Source organism: Microcaecilia unicolor, chromosome 4 (assembly GCF_901765095.1).
Source record: "Microcaecilia unicolor chromosome 4, aMicUni1.1, whole genome shotgun sequence".
In the NCBI taxonomy this organism is placed as follows: Eukaryota; Metazoa; Chordata; class Amphibia; order Gymnophiona; family Siphonopidae; genus Microcaecilia; species Microcaecilia unicolor.
Genome location: NC_044034.1, coordinates 247,651,631 through 247,675,883, shown reverse-complemented (window position 1 = coordinate 247,675,883; position 24,253 = coordinate 247,651,631). Strand labels below are relative to the sequence as shown.

Below are 24,253 nucleotides of genomic sequence, written 5' to 3'. Positions count from 1 at the left end.
GGAAGTGAAGCCCCTGCAATCCTAGAATATAAATTCAGTTTTGAAGGTTCTGAACTGCTGAACATTTTCTTTTGTTTTCTTTTAAGGCTGTGTGGTTATGTGCTTGATCTTAATGGTAAATAAGCTGCAGGCTTCTTTTATTTCATTTCTGCTCTTAAAAGGTGGCACAAAGAATAGTGCTAACCTTTATACCAGTTGTCGTCTTGGTGTGACTTTGCATAGCTTTTATTATGTTCCTTTCCTGAGCTCCTGGAGTGTGATAAACGAAGTAAAAAGTAACCTTCATTTTCCTGAGATTTTACCTGTAAACATTCCACTAATTGGGATGTGAAAACTTACCATATTTTAAAACCTTCCCTTTAAATTACTACTTCTCTTTCCCCTACTCTTGCAGTACTCCTTTCTACATATTTGTCTTCTGTTTAGCTGCTGAAACGGGGTTACAGATAGAAAGATGGATGTGCCTTCCAATTAGGCAATTTATTTTATTTTATTTATTTTTTTACTTTGGAACTACCTTTGTATTAGAATACCTAAAAATTGCTTATTATATCTGATCCCAATTGACTGGCTTCAAAAATACCACATAAATTCAGTTTATCACCTTCTGTTATTGGTAATTTGTTATTGAGGAACAATACATTCACTAGAAAGTTTGTTTAAAAGAACATGTTTCTAGAAAAAGTACTGCATGTGTAAATGTTATAATGCATCTTTTTTTAAAATTATTTTATTTAAAAAGAATCTTGACAAGGGAGGACTCATCTAGGATACAACACAATTCTGTGCAGCAGCACAAGCTATTTGGTACACCATTAACAGTACCGGAAAGCTGCAGTTTAATAACCATATGAAATATTCAAGAGTAATATTTTTATTTTCAAATAGATATGCCAGAACAGCTCATTCTTACGCTTTCTATCCTGTCTGCCTCTGATTATTTCCTTAGAGAAATCACAAATCTGTGCCGTACTTTGCTTATGGAGGGCTATATCCACATCCCTATCACAGCTCACCACGAGAGATATCAGCACTTCTTTGTTTTGGAGTAGCACTTTAGGGCCTTACCCTTTGGCTTGGCCATGGCACTGCACACATTTTCCAAGGTAATGGCTGTGGCTGTGCACCTCTGGTGCCAGGGCGTCTGGGTTCATTCGTACATGGACGACTGGCTCATTCTGGCTGACTTGGCTGCAGAGGCCAGTTTGGGTCATCTCTCAGGTTATTTCCCTCCTGGAATCTCTGGGCTGGGTGGTGAACTGGCCTAAGAACCATCTGGTACCGTATCAGTCCCTGGAGTATCTTGAGATTTGCTTCGACATGGCCAGGAGGATGATGTTTTTTTGTAGAAGAGCAGGCAGAGAAGCTCCGTGTGCTGCAGCACAGATTGTGTGAGCTCCTGGAACCCATTGTAAGGGATTTGTGACCTGGATTGGCCACTGTTGGAAACAGGATGCTGGGCTCAATGGACCTTTGGTCTTTCCCAGTATGGCAATGCTTATGTACTTATGATTATTTGCAGCTCCTGGGCTCCACGGTTGTGACCCTGGAGGTGGTGCCTTAGGCAAGAGCTCACATGTGCCCTTTGTAGAGGGCCCTCTTTCACTGTGGGCTCTGGCCTCACAGGACTTTAATCATCCACTGCCTCTCCCATCCAAGGAAAGACTGGCACAGCAGGACAGTCAAGTTCACTTGATGAGAGGAGTTCCTCTGGATCTCCCTTAGTAGGTTGTGGTTACCATGGATGCAAGTCTCCTTGGTTGGGGAGCTCACTGCCTGGGTTGGGTGATCCAAGGATCCTGGTCGAGCAGGAAGGCGGCCTGGTCCATCAGTCTTCTGGAGCCCTAAGTGATTTGAAGAGCTGTCTTTCTCCACCCAATAGATCTGCTTCGGTACATCACAGTTGTGCATAACGGTGGAGCTGATTCTAAGAAAGGAGAAATTAATGACTCACTGGATAATTTTCTTTTCTTTAGTCAGCATCGCTGTTCTGTAATCCTACCCTTGGAAGACCTCATGCTCTGTGCTTCCTTTTCAGTTCTTCAAAAAAAGAAAAATTCCCTTTGTGATTGGCAGCTGTAAGGGATTCCTGTGATATGGCTATATCATGGTATAGTTAGGGTAGCAAGTGCCACTCTGTGGTGTTTTCTTCGCTTGACTTCATTGCAGCTGCAGTAATTGATGGGGCACGGGTGTGTTACAAAAGGTACCGTCTGCTGCTTGGGCAGATTCATACTGGATTGTTCCAGGGTGCACCACAGCTTATATTGGTAATGTCACTGGTAGAATTCAGTTTTTTCTACCTCCACGTGCTGGTAGGAAGGGATAACATTCAATTGTGCAGAATGGTATCTCTGTCTAAAGAAAAGAAAATTATCCGTTAAAGTCATACTTTTTCCTTTACCACTGTTTTCAATAGCAATTAGTCCTATTGTCAAGCTGTAGGAATGTGCACAGGGCAAATAAATTTGGGTCATTGGGGTTTTTAAAGAATTTTCTGGTCTTTTTTTTTTTTTTTTTTTTTTTAACTAAAATTTGTAAGGCATGTTGTTTTGTAAATTAGATTGACTTAGCATGCTTTAATAAATTTGGTGCCTGCTAACCAATGGATATCCCTACTGAATTTTGCTACAAAGCCTATATGACTTCTCAGTTTCTTCAGATCACTTCCTGGAGGAAAAAACAAGCTAAGCTGTTATGCTGAGTTCAGCTCTTAACTGGGGTTCATTTTCAAAAGAGAAAAAGTTTAAAAAGTGGCATAAAGCAGCATTTGGATGTTTTGCTTGCCAAAACACTCAAATCGCTATTTTTTGAAACCTGTTTTGCAGACATTTATCTATGCATTTTGTCTACAGTGCATCCAAATCACAAGGGGGCATGATTAGGACATTTCCTAGCACGTGTATGTTTTTCTGCCATAATAGAACAAAACCAAAATGTCCAGGACTAAAACATTTTGAGCTAGACCTGTTTTAATAAAGACTAAGCCACAGAAAGTTGCCCAAAATAACAAGATGAGCAATAGAGGAATAAAGGAATGATCCCCTTGCTCCCCCAGTGGTCACTGACCCCCCCCCCCCCCCTACCACCACCCTCCAAAGATGTGAAAGAAGCAGTGCATACCAGCCTCTGACAGCTTCAGATGTTATGGCCAGTCCTATTAGAGCAGCAAGCAGGTACCAGGAATAACCTAGTTCTCAGTGCAGTGCACTGTGTAGAAGGGGACCCATGCCCAAAACCCACTCTTTCAGTTGTGGTGGAAAGTGTCAGCCATCAAAAACCTACTTTACCCCCACATATAGGAGGTGACACCTGCAGGCATAAGGGCTATTGTAGTGGTGTATAGCTGGATACAAGTAGGTTTTTGGTGGATTTTGAGGGACTCCCTATAAAATACAAGGGGGTAAAGGTGAGATATGTGCCTTTTATGTGAAGTCCACTGCAGTGCCCCCCTAGGATACCCCACTGCTCTGCTGGGATGTCTGTGTGACCAGACTACTAAGAATACTGGCTCCTTCTACATCCCAATGGCTTGAATTTGTGTGTTTTTCACTTGGACTTTTTTTTTTTTTTAATAAACCAAAAAGATAAACGCAGAGAGCACAAAAACATCTAGCAAGTGGCCATTTTCGGGGGGTAAAAAAAGATAAAGGTTTTGCTGTTTTGAAAATTGCTGTTCGGATTCTTGGCATTTTGAGCAAAACATTCAAAGTCTGACTTAGATATCATATTGAAAATGCCTGCCATGTCTCACCAACTCGAGTGTGAAGAAGATGCATGAGTTGACGAGAGTAGAATGCTGTTTGTGTCCAAACGTTCTGACTAGTAAGAACCTACAAGTCCTGGCTACTAGTATGAATTAATGGAACAAGAATTGAATTAATGGAACAAGAATTGACAGTAATCAAAACTGTTTAGCTATATATTTGGGGTGTGTATATATATATATATATACACACACACACACCCCACATATACATAAGCACACACCTAATTCTTTGATTCTGTAAGATATGAGGCTTGCATTTTTTTTACTGGAAAAGTTAGAGCAAACCAGAACATAAACCATTCTGAAGAGAAACACCTGAGGGGTTACCTACAAATGCCCGACTTGGCCAAGTTTCACCCTTCCACAGCAGTCTCTCACCCTCGGTGTCGAATGATGTCGCAACACAACTCAATGCTGAGGGTGAGAGTTTGCTAGAATCAGACTGGGTGTCTCCTGATTTTCACACTTGCCTGCTTTCATTTGCTCCTGAGTAGAGAATGACACTGGGACAAAGTGTATCCCCATCCTCGTGGGTTCTGTCTCTGCCCCACCCCATTCCCTGCTGGTTCTGTCTCCGTCCTCACCCTTTCCCCGCAGGTTCTGTGTCTATGCCCTGCCCAAACCCCAGGGGCTCTGTCCACATCTACAGAAGCCTCGAACACATGATTTTATATTTAAATATTTTTATTAATATATAAAAAGGAACAATATGCTGTGCAACTGTTTATAAATCACAAATAGAAAACAGTAATAACAGTAACCCACCCACTACCACCACCACTCTCTACCCTTCCAACCTAAACAATAGCTGACTTCTACTACTCCAAGGAATCCTAATTCACCGTTAAAATGTCCAGGGGTACAAAATACAACCCCCTCTGCATGCCCTAGCAGGGAGAAATATGCCTTATGAGTCACTGTTATGATTTTTTTAATCTGTGGATGAGTAAGTCATCAACAATCTCAGGATGCAGTCTAGCTCTCCAGTCTTCCACAGTCCTTCCTGAAATAGAAAATGTCTTATGCAAGCCTTACAATATCTTCAGGTACGAGACTTTATTAAGAGACGGGCAGAAGAAGAACTAAATCTGTCTGAAACCCTCATGGAGCAGAGTATGCAAAAGGGGGGAGGTAGAGGTGGGATTACACGTTTGTACAGGGCCCTCCTGGCATCCGACAACCCATTGGAGGAGTATACATCCAAATGGGAATCGGCAATGGGAGTGACCTATGCAGCCTCTAGGTGGTCACAGTCCCTCAGATCACTGCTGCGAGTATCAGTATCAAGTGCACTGGTTGAAAATGGCTACAAGATTTTATATTGTTGGTACTATACCTCTAGCAGATTGGTGAAAATGTTCAAATCAGGGTCTGATCTCTGTTGGCGACAGTGTGGTTTAAAGGGTGACATGGGTCACATTTGGTGGACCTGTACACATACACGTCGACTTTGGTCAGAGGTACTTGATATTTTATGTTTAATTTCTTTATTAGTTTTCATTTATACAAAGATATAAATCTTTGATGGATAATTCAATATTAAGTAAATATATAGCATAATAGGAACATATAACAGAAAAAGAAAAATATTGGGATTCAAATAGTCCACAAATAGAGAGAACCAAGGTTTTATCCATGGAAGTGAAGTTCAGTATTATATTATAAAAAGGAAATATATGTAGGTGGTAGTCCTATATTTAAATTATCCAGTATACATTTCTATCGGTCAATCATTCTTGATCTCATGCCTATCTAGAAAGGCACATAATTGTTCTGGCTCATAGAATATATATTTATTATTTTCAAAGAAAACTAAACATTTACAGGGGAATCTTAGCTGGTAGGAAGCTTTAATCGCCAGAGTTCTCTGTTTTAATTCCAAAAATTTCTTCCTCCTTTGTTGTGTCCAACGAGAGATATCTGGGAAGATTAGAACTTTACTTCCCATAAACTCTGGTTGGATATTTTTAAAGTACAAATGAAGCAATGCTTCTTTGTCCTGCAAAAACACAAATGTAATAATCATAGTTGCAAAAGTCTTAATTTCTTCCTTAGATTGCTCTAAGAACTCCGATAAATCCAAAGTCTCTGAGGAAACTTGTTGATCTAGATCTCCTTGTGATGAAGCTGGTTGTAACTTCTTTTTATCTCCAAGATAAAATATTTTTTGCAATGGTGGAAGAGATTGTTCTGTATATTTAAATATCTCCTTCAAGAATTTATTGAACATTTCTCTTGCAGAAATATATTTAGTCTGAGGAAAATTTAATATACGTAGATTTAAATTTCTCACAGAGTTCTCTAAGTTTTCAATTTTTCTATAACAATCGATCTCCAGCCATCTGCGATTGTTGCTCCTGTACTTTAGCCAAGTCCCCCTCTAAGGTTTTATGTTTTAATGAGATTTTTTCAAAGTTATCTTTTATTTCTTTAACTAGTGTTGAATTATTCAATGAGGCAGAAATAAACACAGTACAGACCTTATGCATGGCCTCAAGTGCTGACCATATAGACTCCAGGGTTATCTCTTGGGGTTTCACCAAAGGCTGTATTACCACGGTTTGTAGCGAAGTTTCCTCTCCGGAGTCAGCATTCCGGCTCCCCTCCGCTAACATTCCTCCTCCCACCATGGTTGGTGAACTCTTCTCCTCCTCCTCGATAGACGCTGACGCCACTTCCTTCGACGGGGTCTGCCGCCCCTTCGAGCCGTTGCTTTCCGCGCTCGGAACTATGACACCGCCGAGTTGTGGTGGGGGGGGGGGGGAGTTGCTGGACCAAGCGGGCTGAGCGAAATCTCGCCCTCCAAGCTGGGACTCTTCCCAGTCGCAGCTAAGGATTCGCCCGTCGGAGTGGACACCATATACGCTGTTATGGAAGGCTGACCCGAAGAGAGAGGTTGTAATCTCGGGAGGGGAGGTCCCTTTGGTTTACCTTTTCTCTTCGGCATAATTCAGAGGAAAAAGGTAAGCTTTTCAATTTCAAGCGGAGAGCGTTCCTTCCATGCGTCCTACACTGTCGCCATCTTGGTTCCCCTTGATATTTTATATAAGATAACAGAGGTGACTTATCCCTTCAGCATGGACCAATGTCTACTACACTTTAAGCTGAAGGGAGTCCAGGGATCTACTCATCATTTTGCCACCTAGTTGTTTGTGGCATGCAAATTGATCATTGCGACAGCCTGGAAAAAAACTATGTCTGCCGGGGCTCCAGTCGGTTATGGAAAAACTGGACAGGATTCAGTTGATGTCAAAGCTTACGGCTCTCAGAAGGGGACAGATTGTTCAATATTACAAACTGTGGGAAGTATATGATAAATGGAAAAAAAGCCAACCAAACTACAACTTCATAACTTTTCCCAGACGCGCAGGGGGGTGGGGGGAGTTTAGATTAGGGGGGGGGGGGGGGGAGAGAAAGTAGCGAGGCAGATATTTGAGGACACTTGTTTACTATGTTTACTTGCTTCTTATGTATAGGCAATTTAAAATTCTTACATTGTATCATGAGTAACAAGATATATTGTTCCTTGAGTACTATGTTCTGTTTGTAAAATTATAAATAAACACATAAAAAAAAAAGAAAATGTCTTCTTAGAAGATGTGCTGCTAGTAGGAATGTACAGGATCCCCCATGCAAATTTTGCTAGTTGTAGCCAACATGTTTGCTTGTTTTTCCAAAAAATAAAGATATTGTCATCTGCATCACTGAAACATAAATAACAGTCCAGTTCATTAACAGGCTTCGAAGTAGAAAATGACATGGGGACAAAGTTTGTCCTCATCCCCACGGGCTCTGTCCCCATCCCCATGGGATCCATCCCCATTCCCGCCCTTACCCCTCAAGCTCTCTCACTGCCCCGTCCCTGTAGGCTGTCCCCCGTTCTGTGTCATTCTCTACTCCTGAGGCAGCCCATGGAAGAGCGAAACTTGGCCAAGTCGGGCATTTGTATGTAATTCCTCAAATGTTGTTACCACAAAAAAATTAAGTTTGCTCTCTTTGCTGGTATGGCATTTGTAAACCAGTTACCTTTCTGTTGCATTGTTTTATACAATGTGTGTTACAAGTATTAATATGTATTCTTGTTTTGTGTCTCCATCAAAATAGAGAATTCTGGGACATAGTTCACTCATTTGCAGACGAACAGAGAAGACTGTTTCTGCAGTTTACAACGGGCACAGACAGAGCACCTGTGGGAGGACTAGGAAAATTAAAGATGATTATAGCCAAAAATGGTCCAGATACTGACAGGTAAAATAACTTCTGTGGTACTTTTTTTATTTCCTACATATAGTAACACATTTTGTATAACTAAAACAGTTTTCACTGGTTAACATCAAGCTGATATTATGCTTGAATCTGAAAACTAAAGCCTGATATTTAGCTGCAGTGATTAGCATTTGTTTTAAACACTGGCTGCTGCCAAATGTTCATTGACAATATCTGGGTGTTTTCCTGGTTCTGAATATCTGGAAATAAAGGGCAGAGCCACGAGAAATCCAGGTAATGGTGATATTAGTGCTGTTACCAAGATAGCCACCTGAAAAAGGACATTATTTTATCTGGATATCACTGGGCTCAGCTCAAACCTTCCCAGCTTGAGCCAGATAGCACTGGGACAGTCTGCATAGATTTTCAGTGATGGTGTCTGGATAACACCCTGATTTTCAGCAGTATGTCCTGGCCAGCACTGCTTATCAGGGTAGCAACACCTAGTACCCCGATAAGATGCTTTGAATATCAGGCTGTAAATTTATATTTCTCTTAGATTTTGATAGTTGATTATTACAGATTGTTACATCCCTCAAAGGTTGTTTCTGATACTTTTTGTCAGGCCAGTCTATGGTTACCTAAGCAGAACTAAATTCAGTCTCTTACAGTGAGCTATTGGAGCCGATTCAGTAAAAGTAGTCTTAGTTTTGACCAACTCAGTGGTCACTGCAGAAAGCAGTTTTGAGTGAAAAACACATGGTTAGCAAGAGGTTTATGAGTAAGTAAATGTTTCCTAATGCAAAATAAAAAAAAAATTGTTGAAGCAAAACCTTGCATTAAGCACCAGCGCACAGTTTATTTAAGTGGATAGTAAAGAGGCTATTAGGTATCCTGCAGCAATTTTCTGCAGCTGGACAAAAGCTGAGCACAGCAGGGTAACCTCTGCACCAGGTCTGAGGAGGCATAGAAGGTTTAGCTTGACCTTCTACAGCAGTGCATCAGAGCAGAAAAGCTAATAGCCCCACAATCCTCTGCACGCCCCCCCCCCCCCAAACAAACAAACGAAAAAAAGATTACCACTCCACCCCAGACCCCTGAAAACAGTTCTGGTATCTAGTGGCACTTGTGAGCCCCCCCCCCCCCCCCCCACCCCACCCCACCACACACACACACAGAGTCCTTATAGAGAAGCAGTGTGTTAGTTAATGTTGGTTGGGTGGAAATAGACCTTTCCCTAACTCCCTCCCCCCTTCTATGGGGGTTTCTCTCCCTCCCCTTGATCTTCCCTTTTCTTTAGTATGAGTGTAATGCTATCCTATTATTTATTGGAGTTCCTTTCTGCTTTCCTCATTTTGTATTTTAATACTGTACACCGCTCTGCTTGTCAGAGTGGTCTAACAAATACTTATAAACTATATGACAAGAGGCAGTGATGCCATCTTTGAAAATTGAGGCAGGTGCATAAGCGCTAAAACACAGCAGCTATGTCAAGTCATTTGGTGTTCCTTTAATAAAGACTTATTATCATCTCCCTTGGTTTCTTGAAAGAGCCAGCCCACCCTACTCCTTCTTTTGCCAGAATCTTGTGACACCATTTTCCAAGATGGCTTTGTGGAGGCAGGAGCAAGTAGGCATCGCTCCCGCCTCTTATGCCAGGTACACTGTGTATGGGGGGGGGGGGTGTTAGGGAAACTGCATGAGGGAGGGGGTCCTACTAGACACCAAAGCCATTTTTTTGGTGGGGTGGGGGTGTCTATTAGACACCAGCACTATGCTTTGGGTGGGGTTATCTCAGGGAAAGGGATGAAGGATTGGGGGGGTTTACGTGTACCACTAGATACCAGGGCTGTTTTGAGGGGGGGTCCTCTAGACACCTTGGCTTTTATTCCTATTTGGAGGGGGAGATCAGAGGATCAAAAGTCATCTTGGGAGGGGGGATTGGATGATCGGAAGGGGGAAGGGTTATCTGAGACCAAGATGGCAGATCGGGGATTTTTTGCAGCAGGTTTTTAAAAATGTCTCCCTTCCTGTTGGAGTTTATGCACTGATTGGAAGAGAGACATTTACCGTTAGCACACAAACTATGTGTGCATGCATCCGATCTCCTATCCCTAGTTACAGCACGAGTTGTGTGCACTTCAGATTTGCATGTCCTTAGTTACTGCATCAGTGCAGAATAATTAAGCCTTTTGGTTGCTAAGCTACTTGACATCATAGAGCACGCATAACTAGATTAGTATGTTACCCATGGTTTTTGATGTTTTTTTTTTTTTTCCATTTTATGCAGTTGGCTTTCAGATTCAACATATAACATTGCAAATTTTAAACAGGAAATATAGATGCACTCTCCTGCATGTTGACATTTTTTTTTTGACAAGCAGCCCAACTCTCCCTTTACAAAGTAGGTCCTAATGCAGAACCTGAATAAGATAATATTTCTTGATCTTGGAAAACGTTGGTGTTTGACTCCTCATGGCACATTTGGAAGCCTTGTGGCTAGGAGCCAGGTGCTACTTTTTTTTTTCCCAGAATAGTGATTAGTGTAAGACTAAGTGGGAATTGCTGCTACCTACTACATGATTGAGGACTTTCACAGTCAAACATTTGGATTTTTCTGTTTAGGTTAAGGTGGTAAGAATACAGACTTGCCTGGGCTGAATCCAAACTTTTTAAAAATGCCACCACTTAAAAAGTACAAACTGGTGTGCCTTTACACACAAACAAGTACAAAAAAATAATGTGACATTTTTCATGTTGGCTATGTTACACATCTATTTTTGCTGTCGAAAATCACTACAAGGAATTTTCTGAAATTTTGGCACACTGACAATGTTGGAATTACCAATATGTTTACCTGCTTTTTCACACAAGGATACTTGTTGCAGAATATCATTGTTGAATATTCTAATACAGTGTTTCCCAAGTTGGTCCTGGAGTACCCCCTTGCCAATCAGGATTTCAGGATATCCAAAATGAATAGTTGTATTCTTGTATTAATATTAATTGTCTTGTAATGCTGCTTGTTAATTTATGTAAGCCGCAATGAACCTGAGCTTTCTTAAGAAAATGTGGGGTAGAAATGTTATAATAAATAAATAAATATGCATGAAAGAGATTTGCATATAATGGAGGCAGTGCATGTAAATCAACTTCATGCATATTCATTGTGGATATCCTGAAAACCTGACTGGCAATGGGTACTCCAGGACTGAACTTGGGAAACACTCCTCTACTATGTCTTTTTGCTTGAGTTATTTGTGCTGGGGCTTTCTCTCTTATTAGGTTAGGATCTAATCAACTTTCTTGGCCCAACACATGGTAAAAGGTTTAGCAGAAGCTATGCTAACTCTTACGTATTAATGAGCTACTTCACTTGCATTTGCTTGCAAGATAGCTCATTATTTTGCTGCATGTTGCACATGATGTTTTGGGTGTTAAAAGCAATGTTAACAGACATGAACATGCTTTGGTGGCAATAAACGTGCACTGTCGCAGCTTAGTAAAACTGGCCCTTAGTGATATAGTCAGCTGTGGTCCTGTAAAGTTGCAAACAGTTCAGGTGGTCATGGTAACCATTTACAAGCCTTTTCATGGAACAGGTGGCAGAGATAGTTTGTTTGGTGGTTTAGCAAGTCACTTGCAATGAATTCCAATTTTATTGAGCTTTGTGATATTGGGCAATGACAGTCTTTCTAAAATACTTTTATGTGATGGATTAACATTCCTTTATCCTTTGCCCCCTGTTGAAATTGTTAGGTATGGATACTTCTAGAGTACTTCGATTATAGGCGCATAACTAAAACTTATTTGGGTGAAAACAGCCAAATAGTATTAAATTACTTCTTTATCATTTTAATAGTGAATATACTTACATCACATGCGCTTTTATATTGACATCTTGCTGGTATATAATACCAGATTTAGCTACTGATAGGGTTGTTTTGAATGTGGTGAGAACCATCTGTTTGTTAATGCATGTTGGGTTGGGGTTTTTTTTCCTTATTAAAATACTATCTTTTCTCTTTCTACAGGCTTCCCACATCTCACACATGCTTTAATGTCCTTTTGCTTCCGGAGTACTCCAGCAAAGAGAAACTGAAAGAAAGATTGTTGAAGGCGATTACATATGCCAAAGGGTTTGGCATGCTGTAAAAATAGAAAACAAAACAAAAACCTGGATATAACAAAAGGGATGAAAGTAAATTATAGCCCCGTCCCACCTCCAGCCTCTCCCCCCCCAAAAAAAACCTTAAGATAGTGAGCTACAGATTATCACCTGTGTTTGTGCCTCCCTTATTACTGGGGACATTGGGCTGGAACAGCAGATTTCAGCCGCTTCTATGAACAAAATCTTTATTTTTTTTAATTTTTTTTTTGTGTGAAAGTATTGCATATTCTTTCACTTGTATGTACAGAGAGGTTTTCTGGAATATTTATTTTAAGGGTTAAAATCACTTTGCTTGTGTTATTACTGCTTGAAGTTGAGCCTTTTTAGAGTATTTAAAAAGTAGTACTCTCCCAATGAAATTGCCATCACGTGTAGACAGTGTAACATTCAAGAATGTGCTATTTTCCCCACATCTAATGAAATCAGGAACTGTACTTTTGGAAAGTATGCTTATGAAACTTGAAGTCATGGAAACAGTGTTTTGCAGTTACTGCTGTTCTAGCCCCAAAACGTTTCTGTGCAAAAATTTTGGACTCAATAAAGTTGTAAGGTAGAACTTGGAATATTAAACTGCAACCTTAAGAACATTAGTCACAGCACAACAAATTAAACAAAATTCTCATTTCACTATGTTGTCTTCACATGTCTTGTGATATATTGTGTTTCATTAGCAAATTCACTTTCTTGGTATGTGACAGAATTGACGTTAGATATATTGGGGAGGTTGTTTGCTTTATTTTTTAAAGTTTACTGGGGAAAGTGCATTTCAGCCAAACAGCTCTAGGAAAAATGAATTGTATTACAAGAAAGATAGGAAGATGTTTGTGTATTCTAAATGAGAAGCAAGTGGAAGTGCACTTAAAATATAGTATATAAATTGCCTATTACATTGACATTTTAAATAGACAATCCAAAGTCTTCCCTACATGTTATACTTATTTAATGAACCGTTCTTTTATCAAGGCACATGATCAGTGTTGCAACATAATTCAGAAGCAGAGGCATCTATACCTTTAAATAGTATTATATTATTAGTTCTAAATTAGACACACAATTGAATACGGAGGCCTATTTATGGTTTATATTCCAAATTTGCATTTAGAAAGTAAATACAGAAATCACTTTTGTTTACTACATAAAAAATCAGATAGATTTAAAATTTTTACCGTTGAGAAATAGCGTTTACCTTTCCCTGGTCTTTTGTGTGTATAATGTGAGCATCTGTTGCAAAATAAAATAAAGGGATTATGTATTTTTATCTTCAAACATAATTGATTTATCTTTTTACTGCAAGTGATAGCTAGTATGCAGAGCTGAGCTTGTGCCTTGACAATTGCTAAAACTGACTGTGACAGATCAGCTTGACTTTTTTGAAATTGGCATAAAGGCATACTTTTGGAATCATTTGAGGGAGAGAAACCGTCTTTCAGAATTTTTAATAAATTCTTAAATTTTCTCAAGTTATAGATCAACAGACAACTTATGTAATTTAATGCTGAATAAAAACAGTGATTTTTTTTCACCATGGTTTAGTGAAAGAAAGCAATGATTTCCTTGTTTTGATAACTAGGTTATCATACAGTTTAGTGTCAGCATTCTTCAGTTGACTTGTGGTGTTGGACAAGTACGATTAAATGAGTCTATGAAAAATTATTGTGATTTTATTGAACATATTTCATCTCAAAATTTTGATTTCGTTGACTTGCATTTGACATTCCTTGTTTATTGCATGCAGATGAACTTCTGAAATGTTCAACTGTTCTTCCCAAACATTGTGTCTTTATGGCTTTGGGGTAAAATAGTGTTTTATGAAACTGGTATCAGGAATTGTTACACCCAAGTTAAATCATCTATGATGGTGGGCATGTGTTCCTGCTATATGTAATAAGGCACAACAGTCGGTTATCAAATGAAGCAGGGGTCATGGCCTTGCACAGATGCAGAGAGTATGTTGACAACAGTGTGAATGAAAGTTTCACGGTGTGCAGGACAAAATTTTAAAATGTTCTATTCCAGGTACAGAATTTTCATTTTTTTTTTTCAGATTTCCAATTTCTTCTGAATGTAAAGGCTATCAGAAGCAAAGTATGTAAGCTTAGAACTTAATTAGTGGTTCCCAAATCTGATCTTGGAGTTGCCCCAGCCAGTCAGGTTTTCAGGATACCCACAGTGAATATTCATGAGATGCAGTGGAGGCAGTGCATGCAAATCTCTCTCATGAATATTTATTGTGGGTATCCTGAAAGCCTTGACTGGCTGGGTTGCCTCCAGGGCCATGTTTGGGAATGACTGGCCTAATTAGTAAGCTTGCATTCAACATACACAGAAGAAAATCTGTAGTAAATGACGCCCATAACCTGGAGCACATATTAGTAATTGTAGCTGGGGTCTAGCAAGTTCCTTTTAAGGACAGCAGAGGGTAAATTATACATTCTACAATAAATATTTTCAATTAGTTTACATAAGGTTTTTTTTTTTTTTTAATTAGCTTTGAGAGTCATAGCTTCTGAAATTGCACCCATAGTCCAAGCAGCTGAACTGGTGTTCAAATGCAAAATAATTTTTTAAATATTGATATAAATTTTACAAAATTTCTCTTTACATTTTTACAATCGGTTTTCTCCCTTTTGTACAATTCATATTGTGATCCTTAATTTGATAGGTTTATATCCCACCTATCATTTGACTTCTAGGTGGGTTACAACCATACATTAAAAAAAAAATTATTCACATAAATGAAAACACATGAAACTTTGGGCCCTGTTTACTAAGCCGCGTTAAAGGCACGTTAAAGTCTTTAATGTGCATTAACCATGTATGCCCCTGCAATATCCCTTTAGGCGCCTACACGGTTAGTGCGCGCGCTAATTGTAGGCACATTAAAAATGCTAACACACCTTATTAATCAGGGCCCTTTGTAATCAAAAGCTAGGCAAAAGTGGTGTTTTCAGTTTTTTTTATGGATGGCCGATAGTTCTTTTTATGACATAAACCAACCAGCAATCAAGAAAAAACCGTGAAAATATCTAGGATAGGGTGCTAAATGTTGGTTCTCGAGGGTCGCAACCCAATTGGATTTTCAGGATTTCCCCAGTGAATATGATTGAGATCTAGTTGCATTCAGTTGAGGCAGTACATGCAAATAGATCTCATGCATATTCATTGGGAAAATCCTGAAAACTGGACTGGTTTGCGACCCTTGAGAACCAACATTGAGCACCCCTGATGTAGGAGCTTGATGAGGCATAGATAATGATGACAGTCTCAGTAATTCTGTTTGACTCAAGTGTAACATCTGAGATGCTTCATAATACTGTATCCATTAATCCAGGTCAGCGTTTATATGACCATGTAAAAACTAAGCAAAGACGTTTAGATTTTACACAGACCTTAACTGGGAGACAATACAGTTGCAACAGTATTGGTGTAATGTATTCAGTCTTTTTCATTCCATAAATAAGTGCTACTGTTGTATTATGAACCTCTAAGGGGCTCATTTTCAAAGCACGTAGACTTACAAAGTTCCATAGGTTACTATGAGGCTTATTTTCAAAGCACTTAGCCTCCCAAAGTTCCATAGAAACCTATGGAACTTAGCCTCCCAAAGTGCTTTGAAAATATGGCTCTATATATCTTTGTAAGTCTTAAAGGACCTGCTTACAAAGGCGCGCTAGCATTCATTAACACACGTTAAAAATTAGTACATGCTGTGTAGGTGCCCACAATATTCCTATGGGCGTCTACACAGCACGTGCTAATGAATGCTAGCACGCCTTTGTAAACAGTGCCCTAAGTGATTTGAAAATATGTCTCCATATATAAAATGGCAATATTAGTGATTGGGTAGCCATTCAAAAGTTTTCAAATCCCATCTTCAAATGTTGTTTATAAAGTTATTTTAGTATGATGCAAAGCTGTATACAACTTGATTTATTTTATAATGGCAAAAGGTAATTGAAGCAGATCTGTTACTTAAGCTATATTTTTCCATGTCAAATAAGGTTTGTTAGCCACCGAAGTAGATGATGCATCTAGAAGCACTATCACTGATGGTTTCACAAACAGTTCTGGTGAAAAACATTTTAAGGTTTCTTTGAGCATCTATGAAATGTCTGACATGCTTATCACCCTGTAACACCACTTCAGTCCATTTTTGTCTTTAGTGGCAATTGCATGCTTGCTTGTTTTTTTCTTCAGCTTTTCTTCCTTTACCCAATAACCTTAGTTTTGAGATCTCTTATTAAGTTTATGATCATTAACCCGTTAGTGCCCAACTGGAGCTTATTATGGGAACATTGGGCACAAATGGGTTAATGGGGCCAGAACCCCAGAAGTTTCCTCCTTGTCCTTTATATATTGGCCTTTACCAATATTTTTTAGTGGGAAAAAAATTCTTTTTTTTTTTTTTTGCATCAGGTGTTTTCTCAATATTTGGGAAAATGACTAGCTTCAACAACTTCAAGATATCCTTTATCAGTTGTTATGAAATCTGCATGTGCTGCTTGAGGCTAGAATATAATGTTCCCTGTGGTAGCATCTTTTCAAAAATGTCACCTAGGGCCATCAAACTCAAAAGACTAAGATTTTGGGGCTTCTTTGCCTCAAAACGAAAGTCTGAAGCAACCACAGTGGAAATGAAGGCATCACATTAATTTATTGGAATGATAGGCTGTAATAGTTGCTGTAAGAGTTTTCATATGTTTATCCAAAAAAAATTGTTCTGATTCAAACAGAGCACCTGGTAGTCATGGTCTACCTAAACATACTGTACTAGATTCATTCCTTTCTTTCAGAAGATTGTCAGAACATGGAACTGTACCATTTCTGAAGGAATATCCTTAAAAGTCATGTACTCTACAGGAAAAGTTTTTTTTTTGTTTTTTAACATTTTAAACCTACTTTGATACGTCTTATGTTTAAAGGTGGTATTTGAATTCAAATATTCTAACAGATAGATGTAGGACTCCCATTGAGTGGACAATGGATCAAAATATGGCAGATTTTTTTTTTGAGTAGGGAACATCCAAGATAATTTGTCTTCAATTTAACAGTCCTAGAGGGGATTCCCACAATATCCGTGGGAATGCCGCTATCCCCATTCCCGTGCAGGTCTTTATTTTGAATGCCTTCTGCATCTTTGTACTGAATTGTACTATATCACCAATATATTTGAGGAAAGCCACATTGGTACAACCAATAGTTGTCAGATTTGTGTGTCTTGCTTCAATTAAAAACTCCCTTGTAACCACTTGTGTGAAGTGCCTTAATTATGATATTAATCCGCATGATGAATGCCCTCTTTGAGCATCTGGACTTTTCTGGTCTAAACTATTCAACCTGGTGATTTGTGGCTTCTATCACGATACTTTGCCTTGTGGCTGCAAGAGTGTTTGTCAAGGAAATGGCTGAGATCACTCAGTTTCAGTTGAAGAAAACAGCATCCTTTTGTTTCTTGGTTCCCCCCCCTCCCCCCACTTTGCTCTCTGGCCTCTCTCCCCCTCCCAGGGAAAGGCTGATGGTGCCCATTTACAGATTCCTTAGGATTCATAGTTAAGAATGTGGGGATCCTACCTGTCTACTGCAACCTATCAGTAAGAAAGTAGGTTCAGTGTACAGAGTCTAGAAGGCTCCAGAATTCAAGAAGCAAGCTACTATTGTATCATTCCTTGGTTGTTGAATCTGCTCTAAGGAAGGCTATGAAGATGAGAGCCCACTCCTTGATGCCCACTGAAAGAGATACTCATAACAGGATTCACCTTGGGAGAAAATTATTTTAGAATTCTGTGCTTAACCTCTTGCATAGTTTACCAGCTCTGCATGATCCAATTCATGCAACACATTCTATGCCAGCGAAGGGCGACTAAAATGATAGCGGGGATGGGACAACTTCACTATGAAGAAAGACTAAGGAGGTTAGGGCTTTTCAGCTTGGAGAAGAGACGGCTCAGGTATATAAAATAATGAGTGGAGTGGAACAGGTGGATGTGAAGCGTCTGTTCACGCTTTCCAAAAATAATAGGACTAGGGGGCATGCGATGAAACTACAGTGTAGTAAATTTAAAACAAACTGGAGAAAATATTTCTTCACCCGACGCATAATTAAACTCTGGAATTCGTTGCCGGAGAACGTGGTGAAGGTGGTTAGCTTAGCAGAGTTTTAAAAGGGATTAGACGGTTTCCTAAAGGACAAGTCCATAAACCACTACTAAATGGACTTGGGAAAAAATCCACAATTCCAGGAATAACATGTATAGAATGTACTTTTGGGAAGCTCGCCAGGTGCCGTTGGCCTGGATTGGCCGCTGTCGTGGACAGGATGCTGAGCTCGATGAACCCTTGGTCTTTTCCCAGTGTGGCATTACTTATGTACTTATGTGGAATGTTTCGCTGCAGTTTCTCCCTCAGAGCAAGTATTTTGACTTTTGGTGACCAGCAGTCAAGGAAGGGGAGTGCAGAAAACACATGGCCAGAGTAACTCATTGTTGATTTTCAAATTCCATCAAATGCTTCTGCAGAAAGCATAGATGCCTGCAGACTTCCTTAATAATGGGCTTCAGTCCTTCATTAGTTTTCAGGAAATGCTCAGAGATACGCCCTATAAAGGGGAGAATTCCTTTAACACTAAGGTCAAAGGAAGTAGTGGATCAAATCAAGGACTACTATCAAATGCTCATATTCTCTTTACGACCACTTACAACCTGTCTTCCACATTTGCTAGGAGATATACTAATGGGATGCAGAGAAGAGAGACTTCTCACAAGAGGTGCTATCCTCTGCCCCTCCCCGCTCCTTATTCTTGCAACTGTCAGGGCTCTTGTGATTATTCCAGATAGCAGAGGATCTCAGTCACAGCTGGGACTGGGCTATAACCAGAACAAGGTAGACATAGCCAATACCCCAGTAACTGCCTTGGGGAAATTTTCTGTTAGAGGCTGAAGTTTTACATAAACCTTGGCCTAGTATAACTCGGGTTCTTTGCATCTTACTTTGAAACTCCTTACAGATTGGCTAGTTAAGGGTGCTAGGGCCACACTGTTGCATCTTAGAGTCCAGTGCAGTCAGATCCTTTCCATCAAGAAGAAATGGTGGGCATTTTATGTCAAGTACTTCTTCCATATCATCAAGCTGATCAATCCATAGACTGGTGGGTTGTGTCCATCTACCAGCAGGTGGAGATAGAGAGCAAACTTTTGCCTCCCTATATGTGGTCATGTGCTGCCGGAAACTCCTCAGTATGTTCTCTATCTCAGTAGGTGGTGGTCACACACAGCAGCAGCTCTGGCTAGGCCTCCAAGCCTAATTTTTAGGTTTTGTTGAGTGCCTGGGGTTGAGGGCTCTTCTTGAGCAAGTGCAAACCTGGTGGCGCCAGGTCCCTCCTTTTCTCCCCCCTCCCGCTGGCTCCGTTTAAAAAAAAAAAAAAAAAATTTTTTTTGAACGTCCTTAAAGGCGTTTATTTCGACGTTTATTTAAACGTTTATTGCAGCTACTCACTGGGACACCAGGTCGTTACAGCTCGGAGCGGACAGCAGGTAATTTTTACCTTTTATAGCGGGCAGGGGGTTCCCCGATTGGTCTCCACGTGGCCCATGGCGTCGGAGGGCGAGGGCGCAAAGAGTCGCTCCCCGGATCGCGTGTGCGCTTCCAGAGGGGATGCGGGGGTCTTAAAGTCTGATTCGCCCTTGTTGGGTGACAGTTTCGTGACCGATGAGTGTCCCGGTCCTTCCTCCGGCGTGGCGGTTTTTCCCGCCATAAACGCCCATCCCCCGCGGCTCGCCTCCGCCATATTGGTCGGCCACGCGGCTCGGACGGCTTCTTCTTGGGCCGCCCTTGAGGTGGGAGACATTGATGCCATGAACGCCCTTAATTTGGGCGACGGCACAGAAGCGGCTAAAGTTAAGCGCCGTTCTTCCCGCGCGGCTCCTTCGCTGAGTGTCGCGCCGGACGCCATCTTGGATGCGCAGCATGTCTCTCCCCCGCTCTTGCGAGCGTCGGTTGAGGGTGCGTCTAGGGCTGTAGCCCAGGCTGCGGAAGTGCACAGTCTGGGGGGTTTCTCCCCCGAGTTTGTTTTGCTGCTGCATCAGGCCTTCCTTATGCAAAACGCTGCCCCTGCTCCCTCGTCTGGTAAAGAGGTTGAGGCCCCCGGAGGTAAACGCCCTCGGGTTGATTCCCAGGCCTTGGAGGACTTTGTCTCCTCCGATGTAGATGAGGGCAGCGTATCTGAGTTCTCCCAACGGTCCTTTGCGGATTCCTTGGAGGAGACGGATCCCCGCTCGGATGGAGCGGATGACCCCTCTGCAGCGCGGCTCTTTAGCTCAGAGGATTTGCCCAACCTGTTAGTGCAGGCCATGGGCATTTTGAAGATTTCCTCTCCGGAGGACGTCTCTCCCTCAGCCCCTGTTGGCTCTGCCATTATGCTGGGGACGAAGCGCCCGCCTAGAACCTTCCACGTGCATGATGCCATGCACACCTTAATTTCGGCTCAATGGGATGTCCCGGAAGCGAGCCTTAAAGTGGCTAGGGCTATGTCCCGCCTCTATCCTTTGCCTGAAAGTGAACGTGAGGCCTATCTGTGGCCTACCGTGGATTCTTTAATCACTGCGGTGACTAAGAAAACGGCGTTGCCGGTGGAAGGTGGCACGGCCCTAAAGGACGCCCAAGACAGAAGATTGGAGGCGGCCTTAAGGTCGTCCTTTGAGGCGGCTGCTTTAAGTTTGCAGGCCTCAGTTTGCGGCTCCTATGTGGCCAGGGCGTGCCTGACTTTGGTGCAGCGGGCTTCCCCCTCGGATCATTCCTTGAGGGCTGATTGGCCGGCACTGGAATCGGGCTTGGCCTATTTGACAGACTTGCTGTATGATGTCTTGAGGGCCTCAGCTAAAGGCATGGCTCAGACAATCTCTGCGCGGCGGTGGCTTTGGCTGAAGCATTGGTCTGCTGACCACGCCTCTAAATCCCGCCTAGCGAAATTGCCTTTTAAAGGCAAGCTGCTCTTTGGGGTCGAGCTGGACAAAATCATGACCGATCTCGGCACGTCTAAGGGCAAGAAGTTACCAGAGGTCAGGGCTCGGGCTAGTACTCATCCCGGTACCTCCAGAGGACGGTTTCAGGAAGCCCGTCGGTACCGCCCGGGCAGGTCGGGCTCTTCTGCCTTCTCTTCCTTCAAGAGGAACTTCTCCCCCAAGCAGCATTCCTTTCGCAGAGACCGCCGTCCCGGAGGTGCTCCCTCTGGTCCTCCCCCAGGGTCTCGTACCCAATGACGGGGCCTTGGTCCATACCCCAGTGCAGATTGGAGGACGGCTGTCCTCGTTTCTGGGCGAGTGGACCACAATAACTTCAGACGCTTGGGTGCTGGAAGTCATCAAAGACGGCTACAAGCTAGAGTTCTGCCGACCCTTAAGAGACGGGTTTGTACTCTCTCCCTGCAAGTCTCCGGTCAAAGCTGTGGCAGTGCAGCAGACCTTGGACAATCTGATCCGCCTGGGTGCGGTTGTTCCGGTGCCAGAAAATCAGCTTGGCAAGGGACGTTACTCCATTTACTTTGTGGTACCAAAGAAAGGAGGTTCTGTACGGCCTATCCTCGACCTCAAAGGGGTCAATCGGGCCTTGAAAGTTCGGCACTTTCGCATGGAGACTCTCCGCTCTGTTATAGCGGCAGTGAAGGTAGGGGAGTACCTGGCATCCTTGGACATCAAGGAAGCGTACTTGCATATTCCCATCTGGCCTCCCCATCAACGCTTTCTGCGTTTTGCAGTCCTGGGCCGACACTTCCAGTTCAGAGCCCTCCCGTTCGGGTTGGCTACTGCTCCGCGGACCTTCTCCAAAGTCATGGTGGTCATCGCGGCCTTCCTGAGGAAGGAAGGAGTACAAGTCCATCCTTATCTGGACGACTGGTTGATCCGAGCCCCCTCTTATGCAGAGTGCGGCAAAGCTGTGAACCGGGTGGTTGCTCTTTTGAGCTCCCTGGGGTGGATCATCAACTGGGAGAAAAGCCAGCTGCACCCGACTCAGTCCCTGGAGTATCTGGGAGTTGGATTCGACACCCAAGTGGGCAGAGTGTTCCTGCCAGACAATCGGATTGTCAAACTTCAGGCTCAGGTGGACCAGTTCCTAGTAGCCACTCCTCTTCGGGCTTGGGACTATGTGCAGCTGTTGGGCTCTATGACGGCCACGATGGAAGTAGTGCCCTGGGCCAGGGCTCATATGAGACCACTACAACACTCTCTGCTGCAGCGCTGGACTCCGATGTCGGAGGATTATGCTGTGCGCCTTCCCTTGGACCCAGCAGTGCGCAAGGCGCTGAGCTGGTGGATGCAGACAGACAAGTTGTCCGCAGGAATGCCTCTGGTGACCCCGGAGTGGATTGTTGTCACGACGGACGCCTCTTTGTCGGGCTGGGGAGCCCACTGCTTGGGAAGGACAGCGCAGGGGCTCTGGTCTCCTGCAGAGGCAAAGTGGTCTATCAACCTCCTGGAACTCAGAGCCATTCGGTTGGCGCTTTTGGAGTTCATCCTGGTACTGGCGTTGAAGCCAGTACGGGTCCTGTCGGACAATGCCACGGCTGTGGCCTATGTCAACCGCCAGGGAGGTACCAAGAGCGCCCCTCTAGCCAAGGAGGCTATGAGTCTATGCCAGTGGGCGGAAGCGAACCTGGAGCAGCTGTCAGCGGCCCACATTGCCGGAGTCATGAATGTCAAGGCGGACTTTCTCAGTCGCCATACCTTGGAGCCCGGAGAGTGGCAGCTATCTGCTCAGGCGTTCTTGGACATCACGAAGCGCTGGGGCCAGCCGAGCCTAGATCTGATGGCGTCATCGGCCAATTGCCAAGTGCCGCGCTTTTTCAGCAGAGGACGGGACCCTCGATCCCTGGGAGTAGATGCTCTTCTCCAACAGTGGCCGACACAAGAGCTTCTCTATGTGTTCCCGCCCTGGCCCATGTTGGGCAGGGTGCTAGACCGGGTGGCAAAGCATCCAGGCCGGATAATCCTGGTGGGTCCGGATTGGCCCAGACGTCCCTGGTATGCGGACTTGATCAGGCTCTCAGTCGACGATCCTCTGCGGCTGCCAGTGGAGCAGGGCCTGTTGCATCAGGGTCCCGTGGTGATGGAGGATCCCTCCCCCTTTGGTCTTACGGCCTGGCTATTGAGCGGCAGCGTCTGAGGAAGAAGGGCTTCTCAGACAAGGTCATCGCCACTATGCTGAGAGCGAGGAAGCGCTCTACTTCTACTGCTTACGCCAGGGTTTGGCGTACCTTTGCAGCGTGGTGTGAAGCAGGCTCATTTTCTCCATTCACTGCTCCAATTTCTTCAGTGTTGGCATTCCTGCAAGAAGGTCTGGAGAAAGGCCTGTCGCTCAGTTCCCTTAAAGTCCAGGTAGCGGCCCTGGCTTGCTTCAGGGGCCGCCTGAAGGGTGCTTCGCAGCCAGATGTGGTGCGTTTTCTCAAGGGAGTTAATCACCTGCGCCCTCCTCTGCACTCGGTGGTGCCTGCGTGGAATCTCAATCTGGTGCTAAGAGCATTACAGAAGCCGCCTTTTGAACCCTTGTCGAGGGCATCTCTGAAAGACCTGACGTTGAAAGCAGTCTTTTTGGTGGCTATCACTTCAGCCAGAAGAGTTTCCGAGCTCCAGGCGCTCTCATGTCGAGAACCTTTTCTGCAGTTCACTGAGGCAGGAGTGACTATTCGCACAGTGCCTTCCTTCCTGCCCAAGATTGTCTCTCGCTTCCATGTGAATCAGCAGCTCTGTCTCCCTTCCTTTTCATAGGGAGGACTACCCAGAGGAATACTCTGCTCTTAAATATCTGGATGTGAGACGAGTCATCATCAGATACTTGGAAGTGACCAATGATTTCCGGAAATCGGATCATCTGTTTGTCCTGTTTGCAGGTCCTCGTAGGGGTCTGCAGGCTGCTAAGCCTACAGTGGCAAGATGGGTCAAGGAAACCATTGCAGCGGCTTATGTGGCCGCGGGGAAGGTGCCGCCTATCCAGCTGAAGGCTCACTCCACAAGAGCTCAGGCGGCCTCGATGGCAGAGGCCGGTTCCGTCTCCTTGGAAGAGATATGCAAGGCGGCAACTTGGGCTTCGGCCCATACATTCTCCAAGCATTACCGCTT

At 43.1% G+C, this 24,253-nt stretch overlaps 1 protein-coding gene and 1 long non-coding RNA gene across 2 annotated transcripts in view; one reads left to right on the top strand and one right to left on the bottom strand.

The window, feature by feature from the left end:
* The window catches only part of UBE3A (ubiquitin protein ligase E3A), a 201,939-nt gene extending 188,271 nt beyond the window's left edge, over positions 1-13,668 (top strand). Inside the window, 2 exon segments of the mRNA XM_030201384.1 lie at positions 7,874-8,017; positions 12,010-13,668. Coding sequence (XP_030057244.1) covers positions 7,874-8,017; positions 12,010-12,130 — 265 coding nt within the window. The 3' untranslated portion in view covers positions 12,131-13,668.
* On the bottom strand, positions 4,653-18,527 carry LOC115469093. Its single transcript, XR_003941957.1, has 3 exons — positions 18,517-18,527; positions 13,860-13,863; positions 4,653-4,731 (listed from the first exon to the last, which is right to left on the bottom strand). It is a non-coding gene; the product is annotated as an uncharacterized LOC115469093 (long non-coding RNA).
* Between the last annotated feature and the right edge of the window lie 5,726 nt (positions 18,528-24,253).